At 42.6% G+C, this 19,307-nt stretch overlaps 1 protein-coding gene across 3 annotated transcripts; it reads left to right on the forward strand.

Annotated features, from left to right (window-relative positions):
• The first annotated feature begins 1,939 nt into the window (after nt 1–1,939).
• LOC139573474 (frizzled-6-like) lies at nt 1,940–18,337 on the forward strand. Of its 3 annotated transcripts, none has more exons than XM_071396958.1 (8): nt 1,941–2,186; nt 5,383–5,787; nt 10,247–10,443; nt 10,742–11,150; nt 13,051–13,653; nt 15,356–15,504; nt 15,721–16,164; nt 16,284–18,337. In XM_071396958.1, exons 2-8 carry the CDS (start codon nt 5,605–5,607, stop codon nt 16,438–16,440), a joined length of 2,142 nt encoding a protein of 713 aa, XP_071253059.1. In that variant the 5' UTR covers nt 1,941–2,186; nt 5,383–5,604; the 3' UTR covers nt 16,441–18,337. The 3 variants fall into 3 exon arrangements, with proteins under 3 accessions (XP_071253060.1, XP_071253059.1, XP_071253058.1); XM_071396957.1 differs by having other exon boundaries at nt 5,475–5,787; XM_071396959.1 differs by lacking the exon at nt 5,383–5,787 and having other exon boundaries at nt 1,940–2,186.
• The last annotated feature ends 970 nt before the right edge of the window (nt 18,338–19,307 follow it).

The raw sequence follows: 19,307 nt of genomic DNA on the forward strand, positions 1-19,307 counted from the left end.
ATGGCTAAAGCCAATGTGAGAAACGTGCCATTAAACATTTGTGCTATGAAACAAAATAAATACAGCACGCTGACCCACAAACATTATTTGCTAGATTCATGATAGTGTTGTTAGACAAAGCAAGGAAAGTAAACTTCAAAACTTGATGATGTTTTATTGGAATTTGCAGCTGTTGTTGGTAAGTAATGAATCTGCTAGCTTCTGCCTTGACTTACTAACGTTATATCTTTAATTTTCTGATATCGCTGATTACGACATTTCAATTAGGTCTCAATGGTGAAGAAACATGATAGGGTTGGTGGACATAGATGGAGAAAATAGTACATAGTCCTAGACAAGATCCAGTGGGATAATCAGAAGAGTGAAATACATGTGTGATTAAGTTAAAGATGCAGTTCGGGATCTTAAGCACAACACATTTGTAACATCGTACGAATTAGATTCCTAACATTTTATACGAATTGCAAAAATGTAACATATTGTAATGACCTGACTAGATCATAAAGGAACAATTGTCCAGACAGAGGACTGAGTTTACGGATTGACGGTTTATTAAACCAACTTTACACAGGCTACTGTTTGGCCGTAGCCCAGGCCAAATAAATGAAAGATAACCCATAAGCCAACCGTGACCTTCCCTTGTGAAGGCCAGACAAGAGAGAGAACAAAGGCTAAACCTGGTCTTAACTTCCAATGCTCCATCCCCCTGCCCAACCCCCCTCCGCGCCACTCCGCCAACCGCCAGGATGCCCGGCATCAGAACATTCCAGGCATTCCCGTGATTGGCAGATAGCAGGTTGATTGACATGTCGGACCCCGCGAACACTGGGTACTGGTCAGTACAACACAACCACCTACTAGCCTAACACATAACACACAGCTGTCTGTGCGGGTCGCTACAATATCTTATGAAATGAATGACAAAGTACACTATTGGATTCCATAGTACACAAAAAAACGTAGACCCGTTTTGGCTTGTGAGCACCACATTCAAAACTACTGGCTGAAATGATCCAAAAGTTCTGGAGCATCACTTTAATGTTTGCCTGGCGACAAACTGAATTATTCAGCTGCTCCATTGTTCCTGCAAACTAACGTCACTGGGCGTGGCGTAGCGTTTCGCCGGAGCAAGGACTTTGGGTAGCCAGGCATCTTTAATGTTATACGATCATGTTTCAGTGGTCGTCCACGTAGGGATACATGACGGAGGCTACATGGGTGAAAGAAACAGCTGCTGATGGGACAGCGTGAATATAAGTGTTTTTCAAGTAAAAGGTTTTCTAGTAAATATTTCTTTGCTGAAGGCAAGTCAAGTGCTATGCTGCCAGACCCACCCCCCCCAGTTGAGAAAAAAATGAATGGGCAGCACCTTTGACCAAAATTAGAAGTTATAGAATGCAGCCGAGATTGTAGGCAATTATTATGATAACATGTGACCCCCCCAAACACGACTTCAGTTACTGTAGTGCACTGCCTCTCATTTGTTTTTTATAACCTGATAGGCCTACTATCTAGTCGCTAGGTGTCTCAACTCAAGACTTCTCATCTTTATGTGTCTAGACGTCTCCAGACATCAAGATGAAGATGATGGCTGAGTCCTATGCATGACATTTAGATTTTTGTAACCGATTTTTGTCCCCAAAATTGGCTACAATATGATACAGTGTAGGCCTATGCTTCGTAGAACCATTCCTGCCATCTGGTGGTGAATCCAGTCAGTCACATAATACAACCATGATCAGCATTTCTTTGTGGCATTTCATCTGTAGCCTTTTTACGTTAATTTTGTATCTTTAATGTACAACTTGAATTCTCCCCTTACAGTGAAAAATATAATAATGTAAGAAAAGTCAGAATTTAATTGTACAAAGTTGATACAGCGTTATGATGCATGTATTATCTGAGATCGAGGACTATCCATCTCCTTGGAATAGTACCATTATAAAATACATAATGTTTTTGGCTACACTGCCTACGCTTGATAATAGCACCTGCATATGACAACGGCCAGTATTTCCCCGGATAATTACTGTATATGGGTGTTGTATCGAACACGGAGACAGACAGGATGTGGAGCTGAAAGAAAGAAGGCGGAGAATAGTTGAAAGTCGCTGGAAACGTCGCAAAATCCAAAAAGATTGCAATGGAATGATGCCCTTTATTTAGGAAAAACTAACAACGAAAGGGTAAGTGTAATTGATGTGACTTTTCTGTCCTTGTCTAAACAAATGTTACATTTGAAACTTATCGAGGCCCTTTCCAAGGCATTGAGACAGGGATATTTACTAGTCGCACTTCCCGAAGTTGGCTGCCAGACATGGGGGACAAATGGAGTTTCCGATTTCCCATTTGGGAAAAACACGTAGGAAGGAAATATACCTATTCTAAGTATTCCATGTAACTGCAGTGTAATTTTCTTAAACCTTTGATAATAGGTTTTATTCTGAAGTAGTTGTTTTTTACTTAAAAAATTAAAAATCTATGTTTAAAAAAAAAAATCGATTTGACCGGAGTGTGCGTGATTTGTGACCAAGTCAAAACATTTTACTATTCAATAGCCCTTTCTCAGTATTATTTTTGTTAGTAGCCTATTTTGGGAATCGAATATGTTTTTTTGCTGGCTGAACTATTCTAAGCTACTGAACATAATAGAAAAAGTAATGAAGTGGTTCGCATGGTTCGCTATATGCCAATCGATACAGTAGCAAAACACTCGATTGTTTGGTGAAATCATAATAATAATCATTACATAAATTTTGATCGATTTGTTTATTTTTTAAAGCAATTCTCTCCACAGCTCAAACACACATGTAAACTAAATAAAACAACAAATAAACAACCATACAAAAGTGAAAATGGCTATTGCAACAGATGAAAAAGTGAAATAAGTGATTTATCTTCTGAGGTACAGCAAATTATACACTTATTGAATGCAAACTGCATGCATTCCAGACAGTGCTTTCTGTGAATCATTACCTGTGTGAGATTAGATGGCGTGGCATGCTCCAATCAGACATTGTTACATACCAAACTTCACAAGACACTTAAAGCTTCAAGCCTGTATCAACAAGCTGATGTTGTTATTAAATTAGCTGCAATTCAGTGTGCAATTCCACCACATAATCTATTCTCCACTGCAGAAGAGACTGGACAGATGTATTTCTCACTAGCAATAATCCACTCAGATCAATATGAATTATCTGTGTGTACCCTTTATTTAACTAGGCAAGTCAGTTAAGAACAAATTCTTATTTATAAGGACAAGTTTATCAGTAAGATTAAAAAATATATATTGACGTTAAAGGCCCAATGCAGTGAGAACGTGATTTTCCTGTGTTTCATACATACAGTGGGGAGAACAAGTATTTGAAACACTGCCGATTTTGCAGGTTTTCCTACTTACAAAGCATGTAGAGGTATGTCATTTTTTATCATAGGTACACTTCAACTGTGAGAGACGGAATCTAAAACAAAAATCCAGAAAATCACATTGTATGATTTTTAAGTAATTCATTTGCATTTTATTGCATGACATAAGTATTTGATCACCTACCAACCAGTAAGAATTCCGGCTCTCACAGACCTGTTAGTTTTTCTTTAAGAAGCCCTCCTGTTCTCCACTCATTACCTGTATTAACTGCACCTGTTTGAACTCGTTACCTGTATAAAAGACACCTGTCCACACACTCAATCAAACAGACTCCAGCCTCTCCACAATGGCCAAGACCAGAGAGCTGTGTAAGGACATCAGGGATAAAATTGTAGACCTGCACAAGGCTGGGATGGGCTACAGGACGATAGGCAAGCAGCTTGGTGAGAAGGCAACAACTGTTGGCGCAATTATTAGAAAATGGAAGAAGTTCAAGATGACGGTCAATCACCCTCGGTCTGTGGCTCCATGCAAGATCTCACCCCGTGGGGCATCAATGATCATGAGGAAGGTGAGGGATCAGCCCAGAACTACACGGCAGGACCTGGTCAATGACCTGAAGAGAGCTGGGACCACAGTCTCAAAGAAAACCATTAGTAACACACTACGCCGTCATGGATTAAAATCCTGCAGCGCACGCAAGGTCCCCCTGCTCAAGCCAGCGCATGTCCAGGCCCGCCTGAAGTTTGCCAATGACCATCTGGATGATCCAGAGGAGGAATGGGAGAAGGTCATGTGGTCTGATGAGACAAAAATAGAGCTTTTTGGTCTAAACTCCACTCGCCGTGTTTGGAGGAAGAAGAGGATGAGTACAACCCCAAGAACACCATCCCAACTGTGAAGCATGGAGGTGGAAACATCATTCTTTGGGGACGCTTTTCTGCAAAGGGGACAGGACGACTGCACCGTATTGAGGGGAGGATGGATGGGGCCATGTATCGCGAGATCTTGGCCAACAACCTCCTTCCCTCAGTAAGAGCATTGAAGATGGGTCGTGGCTGGATCTTCCAGCATGACAGCGACCCGAAACACACAGCCAGGGCAACTAAGGAGTGGCTCCGTAAGAAGCATCTCAAGGTCCTGGAGTGGCCTAGCCAGTCTCCAGACCTGAACCCAATAGAACATCTTTGGAGGGAGCTGAAAGTCCGTATTGCCCAGCGACAGCCCCGACACCTGAAGGATCTGGAGAAGGTCTGTATGGAGGAGTGGGCCAAAATCCCTGCTGCAGTGTGTGCAAACCTGGTCAAGAACTACAGGAAACGTATGATCTCTGTAATTGCAAACAAAGGTTTCTGTACCAAATATTAAGTTCTGCTTTTCTGATGTATCAAATACTTATGTCATGCAATAAAATGCAAATTAATTACTTAAAAATCATACAATGTGATTTTCTGGATTTTTGTTGAAGTGAAGTGTACCTATGATATAAATTACAGACCTCTACATGCTTTGTAAGTAGGAAAACCTGCAAAATCAGCAGTGTATCAAATACTTGTTCTCCCCACTGTATTTCCACATAATGAGATTGGAATAATACTGTGAAAATGATGATAATGCCCTTTTAGTGTAAGAGCTGTTTGAAAACACCAACTGAAATTTCAGCCTGTTTTCGTGGGATGGAGTTTTGGCCTGCCTGGTGATATCACCAGTTAGTAGACCAATAAGAAAGAGAGTTGCAAACCTCTCTGCCAATAACAGCTAGTTTTCAGTTTCCCCCTCCCCACTGAGACCACTCCCAGACAGTCCTAGCAAATATCTTTGCTAAGAAGCTAATAATTTTTTGGGGACCACTTTAATTGAAAACAATCACAGTAAGGTACTTAATTGTTAACCAGAAACTATTTGATATTGAGATAAAAACTGCTGCATTGGACCTTTAATGCTTTGGAACCAAACTCCATACTAGCCCTTCAAAACACACCAGATAAATTATACTCTGTTCTTTTTTAAAGCTTGGGATATCCGAATGTGCCACCGTGCTGATGCCGTGGTGGCTGATGGGGAATGTTTTACCTGTCGTTACTCCTTTTGTCTCCATGGATAGGACCCCAGCAAGCCTAGAGGAATGTGGATGAAAGAGTGATCCGGCCTCCAACATAAAGTTATCCCTCCACTGAACCAAATAGAGCTGTTTATACACAAATAATTTAGCCTAGCAACTGGCTGCCACCATAATGATACCCAGGCTGGTCTGGGTGTGCCTGGCACTGATAGGGGCGAGGAGCTGCCACGCCCACAGTCTGTTTACCTGTGAACCCATCAAGGTGCATCGCTGCCTGGGGATGCTCTACAACATGACCTTCTTCCCCAACATGATGGAGCACTATGACCAGGACATAGCAGCCAGCAGGATGGAGGTGAGTGTTTCTCACTGTGATAAAACCCTTAGATTTCCCATCAGACTTGGAGCGTAGAGGGAAAAATGACTTTGCAGTTTGTTACAGATGTAGGATCTTAATTTGAGCCAGTTTGCTACAGCAGGAAAATGATCCCAAATAATCTTGCACCAACAGGAAATGTGAATTATTTATTATGTTGATTATAATTAATGGACATTTTTGTAGGGTTTGATACATTTTTCGTAAGGGAAAATCAAGTCTAAAATGTCAAAGTGGAAATTACAAACTACCAAAGCCTTTTTAAACCTCAAAATGTTTGCCATGAATCCAACAGGTGCAAAAGGATAATTGTGTATTAAAATAACTATTTTCAAACCATTTTCTATGTACTTGCTAAGATGTAGAGGAAATGCAGTCTTTTAATGGAAATTAAGTCTTGAACTGCACTGTTGGTTAAGGGCTTGTAAGTAAACGTTTCACGGTAAGGTCTACACTTGTTGTATTTGATGCATGTGACAAATAAAGTTTGATTTGATAGCTGAGTATTGAAGCTTGTGTGTCTTAGCATTCTCAAAGGTCTTCCATCCTCTCTCACTGTAGCTGCAGTGTTCAGTTACATGTAATGTAGTTTACGAAAGTTAAATCAGAAGACTGAATGCTTGTTTAACTTCATCCAGTCAGCAGAACATAATTCACTTTTGTTTCCTATTCTACAGGCATCCTGGGAGTGAATACAAACGTATCATCGTCAGCATAGCGTCTTGTTTCCCCTCTTTCCTATTAGCCATGTGTGGAATGTCATTCACTTTTTTACCTTATAGGCTATAAGCACGGCACAATAATGCACATTCCTCATGCTTGCTGTTTAACCTATGGACTCACTTTTGCAATTATCACCTTCCTCTCTCTCAACCAATGGGTGTAAATCTAGGGAGGTATTTATATGTCAACTTACCCTCGTTCTCTCACTTGCTGTTTTTCAGCAACGTTTTTCGACAGCCATCCACCTCCCCACCACCATCAGTTATAATAACCTTAAGGCCCGCCATTGGAACTCCTTTCCCCCGGTGGGGGGGTTCCGATGCCAGCAGTCCCGCATATCACCTGCCATCATTGCCAAAAGAGACTGACCCTACTGTTATGCTTTTTTTTACACAGAGCAGCACATAGGTCAGAACGCAATCATGGTTACATTAAGACATCGTGGAGTCGGCGTGAGATATGGGTTGGAAAAGATACCTCAATGCAGGGATGGGATATACCTCAACTTCAATAGAGGAGTCACTACCGTGTGAATGTTCTCTTTTGCTTTGAAATTGTACTCCAAATGTTACCTTTATCCACACTGATGCATCAAGAAGATTGAAATACTGCTAGTTTTCCCAAAAAACGTTCCTTTTGTCCTCATGCTAGCTAGCAGTAGTCACCGCAGCCATTTTGGAATGGCAGTGTCAGCCAATCAGCTCCTTTTGTTTTTCATTCTATAATGGCTGCTGTGGCTACTGGTAGCTAGCATGAAGACAAAAATGGCAGTTTTCCAGGAAAAGTAGCAGTATTTCAATCTTCTTGATGGAACAGTGTGGATAAAGGTCAAATTTGGACTACAATGGTATATCCTATCCCTGCATTGAGGTACGTTTTCCAACCCGTATCTCACGCCGGCTCCACAGTGTTTTCACGTAACCATGATTGAGTTCCAACCTCATTGTAAACAAGCGTAACGGTAGGGTCGGGATCCTTTGGCAAGCTGCCATCACATCATCTGGCTTTGATGATCTTCTCCCAGAGACAAGGCCATTCCTCAAACTATTTAATAAAATGTCATATTGCATTCCATCTTTATGGTTAATTCAGTTAAGCCTGTACTCTATTTAAATCAGTGTTTGGCAGACAGTGATATGCTGGAGGACTTTTTGTGTGATGTCTATCTATCAGGCTGAGCTGAGGTGCTCCTCTTATTTCAGGACAACCTCAGGGAGCCACAGGGAACTCTGGGTACTTTGTCGTGTGGGGCGTCCTTTGATTTAAGAGAGGAAGGGGAGGGAGACACACCTACCTCACACAAAGATTAGCCAGCATTCCTTCCACACTGTACTCTCTCTCTATTTCTACCTCCCCCTCTCTTCCTTTCTTTGTCTCCCACTCCTTCACTTCACTTCAAAATGTCAGTGTTAGGTATCTATAGTAATAGATGCATGCAGTACCTACTGCTGACAGACAATCTGACCAAATGGCCTGTTGGAAAGTGTGCCATAATGGGATCTAGGTATTGTTATGATGTTGACTCTCCTGTTGCTCTTCTGTTCAGTGTTATTCGATAGGATTTTCCGGGTTGAGGACTAGCCCTTTCCTTTAAGGGCATTGTTCCTGTTACGATGTCAATGTGCCAATATTCCACTAGTGTTTGGCAGCTTAGTAGTAACACTTTCAGCACCTGTTAGGAAATAGACCTAAATAGAGTGAAAACTAGTATATGTTTTTATTATACATTACATACTCAACCATTGCATTTTGAAGTTAGGATGCCATATTGCGTAGCCAGCCCTTTCCTGCAGTTAAATGACCAAATCGCCGTCTAGTAGCCTTATAGGTGAAATGTTATTCATATTTTCATAATTTAATAATTAATAAACATATTTTTTTAACTGAAGGAAATCTGGTGTTTCTATGTCAAAAGTTTTTGTTATATTTCAGTTTTCTGTAATGTATATAAAGTGTAATATTGGGATGCTAAATTTAAATTGGATACATTTCAACTCTATATCTGACATGGTACAGGTGTTTTCTTTTTTTAAGCCCATAACCATGTATGTGAGGTGTATACTTTTGTTTCAAAGTAGATTTGTTTAAGGCCTTACCAAGAAACATTCTGTGTGACCCTGATTTAGCCTACTGCAGTAAAAGGTCAATTGAGTCATTGTTATCCATAGTTGAGGGACCTTGAGTGGAAATCCACAGTAGCGGGATCATTCTTTTTGAATGAGGACATACAGAGGCCCCAATTCCAATACATAATAAATGTCTAACTATTTACAGTGGCTCCACAGAAAAATACAAGAAACGGCAGATTGTAGACTAAGAAGAGCTCTTTGAGATGGAGTTTGGGACCTTCAAAGAAGTGAAACAAGGACTCATACAGTCGGAGAGCCAGTTCCCCAGGCCCCGTTTAGATCTGGGCTGCAGCCAGACTGGAGCTGGGGAAACCGTCAGGGAGAGAACGTTGAATAGTGTGGTTGTTAGATTGGCCCTGTGCTGATGGGGAAATGTTGCTTATACAGTGTAAACATCGGCTGGATTCACTGCCTCCAGCAGTCATAGTTCTTTCTGCATAACTGGATTTGTAAACTGAACAGGACTGTTTGATAACATGGTGTATCTGATCCAAACCAAGTGGCCCTTAGATTAAGATGGCCACATGATACAGTCTGTAGTCTTTGAATGATGCAGTTATAATTGTTTTGGGAATGATTTGTGGCAGTCGTTACAGATGGTATCTTAAGATTTTGTGATATGGTCGTTACTTCGACAATATCTGTTTATTTGGATAAACTCTGTTTAGCGTGACTCAACAATGCCAAATATAACCATTCATGCTTTGGTAGAAATCACTGTGAACTCGAACGGTTGTTAGATCAGAGCTGCAGCTTTAGTGTGATGGAATGGATACTGAGCAGAAGCCCAACAGTTCTGTCCATTCCAGTCAACATCCCTCTTGACTCCTTGTTTCCAAATAGTCCCAGAGTCATTTCCCGATGCCCCCCCCTACTCAAATCTGTTGAAACGAAAGAAAATGAGTCAGCCTATGAAAGGAATCCTTTGTGTGGCACCATAATACAGTGCATTACAGCCTCTTATGTACTGTAGCCTTCTAATCTTTTGCAACCAAGTCACGTGTACAGGAAAATAAAACAATTCTATTTCTGGATCTGCCCATGGCAAGGTAACTGCATGGACTGTATTGTGGCCGTGGGTGACAGTATTAACCTCACGTTGACTGACTTTTAATTACAAACTGTTGTGATGTCTAGATGAATCTAGTTGAAATCAATATTGGTTGTTTGATTAAAAACATGTCTGACCATTTGTTCAGCTCCAGCCTTACAGGTACAGCTACAGGAGCACAGTACTAGTATTTACTAGGGTAGCAAAATTCAGGTCACTTTCACAGGTTTTCCCAAAATCCTGGTTGGAAGATTCCCTAGAATTAGGAATCCAGAAACTACAACCAGGACTTTGGTTGTACTTTTCCTCAACTCAAACCTTTGAATTGAGGAAAAGATACTGGCATTTTGTAACCCTAGTATTTACAGTATGTTCTTGAACCATAAAAATCTGAATTTATCTATGTCTATCTTTCGCTCTCTCGATCTCCCTTTCTCTCCCTCATTCTCCCTCTTTCTTTCTCTCTCTCCCTTTCTCCCTCTCTCTCTTTCTCTCTCACTCCCCCTCTCCCCTTCCCTCCCTCCTGTCTCCTTAGCCCTTCATGCCGCTGGTCAACCTGCGCTGCTCTCCAGACGTACATCACTTCCTGTGTCAGGCCTTTATCCCAGCATGCATTGAGGACACCAAAGTCATCCGGCCATGTCGTGACCTGTGTGAGAAAGTGAGGTCAGACTGCAGGAAGGACATTGGCACCTTCGGCATCACCTGGCCTCTGGAGCTGCAGTGCGACAGGTAAATGTGACTGACTGAGTCGAACTCAATTCTCCAGGTCTCAGGCCAGGTTACTCATCACATGTGCGAGGTTCACTGAGCCACAACATCTGTTACATACATAGGCGTGTTGTACTGTACCAAGTTTTATAGATGAAAAGGCACATGTCTGACATTTTTCAGGTGACCAAATAGTAAACGTTTATAAACTGCTTGCAAACATCCAGTTGACTAGTTATTACATTTATCAGCACTACGTTTTGAAATGGTATTCATTTAGTTATGGTTTTGACTCTTTACCCCACTTTTTCTCCTCTAGATTGGAGTATTGCCTCTACTCTCCAGATGGCTCAGCCCTGCCACCAACCAGACTGACCACACCCAAGACCTCTCTGTCTGCCAAGAGGGACATGGGCTTCTGGTGCCCCCTTCAGCTGAAGACCCGACCCGGCCAGGGATCCACGTTCCTGGGTGCCGGGGACTGCGCTCCCCCTTGCGCCAACATGTACTTCAAGCCCCATGAGATCGAGTTCGCCAAGACCTTCATCGGGGTGTGCTCCATCGTCTGCCTCTGCGCCACGCTCTTCACCTTTCTCACCTTCCTCATCGATGTCAAACGCTTCCGCTACCCCGAACGGCCAATCATCTTCTACGCCGTGTGCTACAGCTTCGTGTCGCTCATCTACTTCATTGGCTTCCTGCTGGGGAACAATGCATCCTGCAACAAGGTCTGTGTATGTCTGTGTCTGAAATGACAACCAATCCCCTGTATTGTGCACTACTTTTGACCAGTTCCCCCAGAGCCCTATGGACCCTGGTCTAAAGTATTGTAATACAGTGCATTCGGAAAGTATTCAGACCCCTTGACTTTTTCCACATTTTGTTACATTAGCCTTATTCTAAAATTGTTGTAATAGTTTTTTCCCTCATCAATCTACACACAGTATCCCATAATGACGAATATTTTTTTTTGCAAATGTATTAAAAAATATAAATATCACATTTACATAAGTATTCAGACCCTTTACTCAGTACTTTGTTGAAGCACCTTTTGCAGCGATTACAGCCTTGAATCTTCTAGGGTATGACGCTACAAGCTTGGCACATCTATATCTGGGGAGTTTCTCCCATTTGTTTTCTGCAGATCCTCTCAAGCTCTGTCAGGTTGGATGGGGAGTGTTGCTGCACAGCTATTTTCAGGTCTTTCCAGAGATGTTCAATCGGGTTCAAGTCCGGACTCTGGCTAGGCCACTCACAGACATTCAGAGACTTGTCCCGAAGCCACTCCTGCATTGTCTTGACTGTGTGCTTAGGGTCATTGTCCTCTTGGAAGTTGAACCTTTGCCCCGTTGGAAGGTGAACCTTTGCCCCAGTCTGAGGTCCTGAGCGCTCTGGAGCAGATTTTCATCAAGGATCTCTCTGTACTTTGTTCCGTTCATCTTTTCCTCGATCCTGACTAGTTTCACAGTCCCTACCACTGAAAAACATCATGCTTCACCGTAGAGATGGTGCCAGGTTTCCTCCAGACATGATGCTTGGCATTCAGGTCAAAGAGGTCAATCTTGGTTTCATCCGACCAGAGAATCTTGTTTGTCATGGTCTGAGAGTCCTTTAGGACCCTTCTGGCAAATTCCAAGTGGGCTGTCATGTGCCTTTTACTGAGGAGTGGCATCCGTCTGGCCACTCTACCATAAAGGCCTGATTGGTGGAGTGCTGCAGAGATGGTTGTCCTTCTGGAAGGTTCTTCCATCTCCACAGAGGAACTCTAAAGCTCTGTCAGAGTGACCATCGGGTTCTTGGTCCACTCTCTGACCAAGGCCCTTCTCTCCTAATTGCTCAGTTTGGCCGGGCGGCCAGCTCTAGGAAGAGTCTTGGTGGTTCCAAATTTCTTCCATTTAAGAATGATGGAGGCCACAGTGTTCTTGGGGACCTTCAATGCTGCGTAAATGTTTTGGTACCCTTCCCCAGATCTGTGCCTCGACACAATCCTCCTGTTTCGGAGCTCTATGGACAATTCCTTTGACCTCATGGCTTGGTTTTTGCTCTGACATGCACCGTCAACTGTGGGACCTTATCTAGACAGTTCTGTGCCTTTTGAAATGCTGTCCAATCAATTGAATTTACCACAGGTGGACTCCAATCAAGTTGTAGAAACATCTCAAGGAGGATCAATGGAAACAGGATGCACCTGAGCTCAATTTCGAGTCTCATAGCAAAGGGTCTGAATATTTATGTAAATAACGTATTTCTGTTTTTAATTTTTAATAAATGTGCAAAAATGTCAACCTGTTTTCTCTTTGTCATTATTGGGTATTGTGTGTAGATTGATGAGGAAAAACATGAATTTTAATACATTTTAGAATAAGGCTGTAATGTAATTTTTTTTGAAAAGGTGAAGGGGTCTGAATACTTTCCGAATGCACTGTATGTAAGGAATAGGGTGCCATTTGGGATACAGCCCATGTCTGGTGATGTATGTCCTGTGATGATATCTGAAGTCATGTAGCTATATATTGTGAAGTTTTATATGTATGCCAGGTATACCTCTTCTTTTCCTAGAAAACTTCTCTATGGGACATAAAAGTTGTCATTCATTCGTTAATCTATTTATTCATTCATTCATCCCAGGCGGTGCACCCGGCTGCCATGGACACGGTGGTGCTGGGCTCCCAGAGTAAAGGCTGTACGTTACTCTTCATGCTACTCTACTTCTTCTCCCTGGCCGGCATCGTCTGGTGGGTCATCCTCACCATCACCTGGTTCCTGGCCGCCGGGCCCAAGTGGAGCTGCGAGGCCATCGAGAAGAAGGCGGTGTGGTTCCACTCTGCCGCTTGGGGGATCCCCGGAGCACTAACTGTCATGCTACTGGCTCTCAACAAGGTGGAGGGAGATAACATCAGCGGGGTGTGCTTCGTGGGGCTCTATGATCTGGACGCGCTGCGGTACTTTGTGCTGGCGCCACTGTGTATCGGGGTTGTGGTGGGGCTGTCTCTGCTTCTGGCTGGGATCGTGTCGCTCAACAACGTGCGTCAGGTGATCCAGCATGATGAGAGGAACCAGGAGAAGCTGAAGAAGTTTATGATCCGTATTGGGGTGTTCAGTGGTCTGTACCTGGTGCCCCTGGTCACTCTGCAGGGGTGTTATATATATGAACAGAGCCAGCGCTCCACCTGGGAAAACACCTGGATCAATGACCGTTGCCAGGAGTACAGCATTCCCTGCTCACACAAGGTAACACACGCTCAGCACTAGAACATTTTCATAATAATTTGATATCTCTATGAAGATATGCCACTGCAAAATTCATCTAAAATTAATAGTTGTTAAAAATCATTGCTGTTCTTATGCCTTCGTTCAGCCACAGTAAAATGTATGAATATATTTGGCAGACGTTTAAATGGAAATGGTCTCATTAAGCAATAAGGCACGATGGGGTGTGGTACAACATCCGTGGAGTATGACCCTACCTCACACAGGAAGTGGCGCAGGTCCTAATCCCAGCACTTGTCCTCTCCCGTCTGGACTACTGCATCTCGCTGCTGGCTGGGTTTCCCACTTGTGCCATCAAACCCCTGCAACTTATCCAGAACGCTGCAGCCCACCTGGTTTTCAAACTTTCCCAAGTTCTCCCATGTCACCCCACTCCTCAGCACACTCCACTGGCTTCCAGTCGAAGCTTGCATCCACTACAAGACCATGGTGCTTGCCTACGGAACACTGCCTCTCCCTACCTAGGCTCAAGCCCTACACCCCAACCTGAGCACTCTGTTCTGCCACCTCTGGTCTCTTGGCCAGCTCCCGTTCAGCCCAGTCCAAGCTCTTCTTTGTTCTGGCACCCCAATGGTGGAACCAGCTTCCTTCCCCCTGACAGCAGAGTCCATTCCCATCTTCCGAAAGCACCTGAAACCCTACCTCTTCATAGAGGATCTTAAATAATCCCCCTCCCAAAAAAGATAATAATAAAATATTCCTGAAACAACACAATTGCTCTTGACCCACCCACCATCTTTCCAGCTTTACTGATAGCTACTTTATTGAGAAAAGGTGTACTTACTGTGATATGTGGTTGTTCCACCTAGCTATCTAAAGATGAATGTAAGTCTCTCTGGATAAGAGCATCTGCTAAATGGTTCAAATGTAAATGTACACTACCGGTCCAAAGTTTTAGAACACCTACTCATTCAAGGGTTTTTCTTCATTTTTACTATTTTCTACATTGTAGAATAATAGTGAAGACATCAAAACTATGAAATAACATGTTAGGAATCATGTAGTAACCAAAAAAGTGTTAAACAAATCAAAATATATTTTATATTTGAGATTCTTCATATAGCCACCCTTTGCTTTGATGACAGCTTTGCACACTCTTGGCATTCTCTCAACCAGCTTCACCTGGAATGCTTTTCCAACAGTCTTGAAGGAGTTCCCACAGTTAGCTGCTTTTCCTTAACTCTGCGGTCCGACTCATCCCAAACCATCTCAATTTGGTTGAGGTCGGGGGATTGTGGAGGCCAGGTTATCTGATGCAGCACTCCATCACTCTCCTTCTTGGTAAAATAGCCCTTACACAGCCTGGAAGTGTTTTTGGGTCATTGTCCGGTTGAAAAACAAATGATAGTCCCACTAAGCCAAAACCAGATGGGATGGCATATCGCTGCAGAATGCTGTGGTAGCCATGCTGGTTAAGTGTGCCTTGAATTCTAAATAAATCACTGACAGTGTCACCAGCAAAGCACCCCCACACCATAACACCTTCTCCTCGCTTTACAGTGGGGAAATACACATGCAGAGATCATCCGTTCACCCACACCGCATCTCACAAGGATATGGCGGTTGGAACCAAAAATCTCCAATTTGGACTCCAGACCAAAGGACAAATTTCCATTCAGGGCTCAAACCACCCGGTTTATAACACTGTAATGTTGTGTTTCAGACTACAGAGTCTGGTCGCCCAGACCTGTCCCTATTCCTGATTAAATACCTGATGACCCTGGTGGTTGGGATCTCAGCTGTGTTCTGGGTCAGCAGCAAGAAGACCTGCTCAGAATGGGCCTTCTTCTTCAACAGGACCAGGAAGAAAGAGTAAGGACATTTCACTAATGCCTGTCTCTCAACTGCTGAAACAAATCATATTCTTCCATGGATTGTATCCCAAATGGCACCCTAAGGCAAAAGTAGTGCATTATATAAGGAATAGGGTGCCATTTGGGAAGCAACTTGGGTTTTTACAGTATGCAACATTCCCAGATTGCAGATAGATATAATTCTACTGTGTTCTAATTCTATTTCTCTACCCAGCCCCATTAGTGAGAGCCGCAGAGTTCTCCAGGAGTCCTGTGAGTTCTTCCTCAAACACAACAGCCGTGTCCAGCACAAGAAGAACCACTACAACCCCGGCTCCCACAAACTCAAGGTCATCTCCAAGTCCATGGGCACCAGCACCGGTGCCTCAGCCACAGGCAACCACTGCACCTCAGCAGTGGGCAACCATGAGGCCATCCGGGGCCAGGCTTCTTTCTCTGAGGCCAGGGGCTCATCTGAGGCCTCTGCCAGGGAGCAGCTGGAGAGAGGCAACTCCACCCGTGGCTCCAGGCTGGGGGAGAGGGACAGGGAGAGGGAGAGGCAGCCCAGTGGACAGGCCCTGTCTGGGGGGAGAGAGGGGGCAGAGAGACGTAGTAAGAAGGGCAGCTCCAGCAAGGTTAGCAGCCGCTCAGAGAGCTTCCACAGAGTCCCAGAGGGAAGGTAAAGACAGATACTTTCACCCTTTTGCCCAAGTACTTTCTGACCTACACATACGTACTTCAAAAGGTTTTGTCCGCTCCACTGTTAACAAGGTTGTTTTTTACAAACTTGTCTTGTAGGATGACTCCCCGGAGTGAACTATCAGAGACGAGACAGGTGCCCAGTGGACAGCACCTGGCTTTAAGCCACTCCCACAGCGGCAGTGCGAAAGGCTCCGTCCCTCACCTGGTTCGCCAGTTACCAGAGGAGAAAAAGGAGAAGGATAGCAGCTGCTGAGCCCAATCAACAGGCTCCTATGATACTTAACACCAACAGAGATGGGCAACTCTGGTCCTCAGGAGCTGGACTGAGTGTCTGCTGGTTTTTGTTCTTCCTTTCAAATGAGCAACTGATTTAGCCTGTCATACCATACCAGATGTGTACACTCTCAGAACAATCAGTGATATTAGTGGATGGATTTAAGTACCAGAGGGAGAAGAGAAAACCAGCAGGAAGTCGAGAAAATCCAGAGGACAGGAGTTTTCCTTCACACCACAGAGACAGGAAGGAGGAGACTAGGTGGGCCACCAGGGTCCTAGAGAGCTCTCTTCAGTGACCGACTCAACAGGTGTAGCTACTATACATCAGTCAGCTTGACTGGATCACTGGCCACATCAAGGTGAATGAGGTTAGAGAATCATGCAGCCCTTCAGACCAACGGTTGCATTTCCCTGCTGTAAAACAGTCACTTAACATATTGTTTATTTACTTATGAAAGCTGTACTTTTCTGAGGGTAGATTGATATGTAAAGTGTGTAGAATATACACTGCCAATTTTTATGTAAACTATTTTATTTTCTATCACTGGACTAGTCTTTACACTGAGTTTAAGTGCTTGAAAATCTGAAAATCGTTTCACCAAACAATCAGAACTTCAACGATATCTAGCTGTGGTGGTTAAATCTATTTTATTTTTGTATTCAAATGGTTAATGTCATGTGAATGTAGACAATTCCATCATGAAACAATGAGTAGCAAGCATAGCAGTTCTGTAGTTAAAGTAATTGCAGTAGACAGGAGGTTCTCACTACCAATACTTTTCATTCCTTTTCCATTACAGTGTTTTTCAGTATATCTATAAATAGTTACATAAGCATTTTTCAATTTTGCTGACTGCTCATAAACTTAATTTCCTGTAAATCTGAGTGGAGCATGTATTTTTTTTTATACTACAGTTCCTAGAAGAGTGTGCCCCATGAACTAAATCATGGTCTTCAGAAAACCTACTTTTTGTCTGTCTACCTACAGATGCTTTACATGTGTGACAGTCATTCCATGTGTGCATTCATCTCCAGTGAAATATGTGGACAAAGTAACCAGGCTTATTTCTGGCTCTTGACCAACAAGTTGTTGTGGTTGGACATCTCACTACACTAGAGGAGTTACCACTTAAAGATGAACCCAGTGCAAATGACTGAGTGATACTGTACAATTTGTACTGAGATAGAATTTTTTTTTTTGAAGTTTATATTTCTGCTACGCCGCAATTATCTTTAAACCAAATATAGTAGTATGTATATCTAACATAACTGATGATCCAATATGAAAACACCAGTAGAAAAATCAGAGACGAAATCCAATCCAACGCATGTACCTAGTTGAGTTGATCTTTTTTGACCAATGTGTGGCTTTTGTTCAGTATTTCAATTGTCATGATTCTTACTGGTAATCCATGAATTGTGTTTGACAGTACACGTTTTTCTTGCAAGCATTTTCCCGAAAGGCCTGTTGGGAATAAGTCTTGCACACTGTATTAATAAAAACCATTTATCCATCCATACATACTCACAATAATTTGAATCCCTCCATGCTGTATTGTTTTATTATCTTTAATCTGTCGCTGTCCTTATTCTTCATCCAAATGTATTGTATATTATTATGTGGCTATCAGAAGACAAAGGTTACAGCTAAAGGGAATTTGTTCTCTTGCTTCCACTCCTTCACACATTAATAGTATAACCGCTACTCATCCTTGATTGCATATAGACTTGTTTAGGCTGTAGAATTCTTATTTTATTTTAAATTCCCTATACATTTTTGTGCACTTTTGTAGTGTTACGTTGTATGCGCTATTTGATATATATTTTGTATCAAATGTATTTCCTTTTAATAAAAGATTATTGAATAAAATAAACTGAAATGTAATTTGTCTCATGAATGGATGCCTGGTTTTGTATCGCACATACAGACAGTGAACCATGTTTTCATGTCTGTTATTTGTCGCGTTAAAAACAACTGGGAACTCGGACATCTCAGATTTCTGACTTCAGTGCGTTCAAGACGGGAAAAAACTAGCTCCGACTGGGAAAAATCTTTTTGAAAGTTAATCCAACTTGGAATTCCAAGTCAGAAACTCTGATGTCTTTCTAGAGCTCAGATTTTTTGACCTGAAAATAGCTGACGTCATGATTTGACCTCGTTCTTTTCTGGGTTCCCAGTTGTCTTGAAAGCACCAATAGACATAACCTATAATTGTTTGTAGTCATCAACATAATCATCATCAGCAAGCCTACAGGATAAATACATAGGGAACATCTCAATTAAATATGCCTCCTTCTCAAAACCCATTGGAGGAGAAGATCAGAGGGGCGGGACCTCTGACTTTCTCATCCAATGGGTTTTGAGAAGGAGATGAGGCGAGAGGACACAAGGCGTATGCCATTGAGATCTTCCCAATTTCATGAAATAACAGAGTAGGATACCCACATATAACTGATTCCATACCATGATGTGGGTCTAGAATAGATTAGAAATTACATAGTTCCATTTTCCCAATCTGTTATTAGTGGTGGGGCACAGGGCAGCCCACAACAACTGTAAACAAGCTGAAGCATAATCAATATGTTGGGCTCTATTCAATCTGTAATGCTGAAGATTTATTTTGTTCTTTATTGCTCCTCTATTATTCCCCAAGCAATGTGGGAGGCCGATGACATCACAGATTCCCATCACACCAACTCCTTGAAGTTTGCAGTTGTGTAAAAAAAAACACTATTTTGCTCAAAAGTTTTTTTTCTTCTTCCCTTTAGTGTGTGCACTTTACGTTATTTATACTTGAGATATCGCTTTTCAACAGTAAAAGTTCCAAATTCGCTGGAGCACTT

Source organism: Salvelinus alpinus, chromosome 4 (assembly GCF_045679555.1).
Source record: "Salvelinus alpinus chromosome 4, SLU_Salpinus.1, whole genome shotgun sequence".
Taxonomy (NCBI): Eukaryota; Metazoa; Chordata; class Actinopteri; order Salmoniformes; family Salmonidae; genus Salvelinus; species Salvelinus alpinus.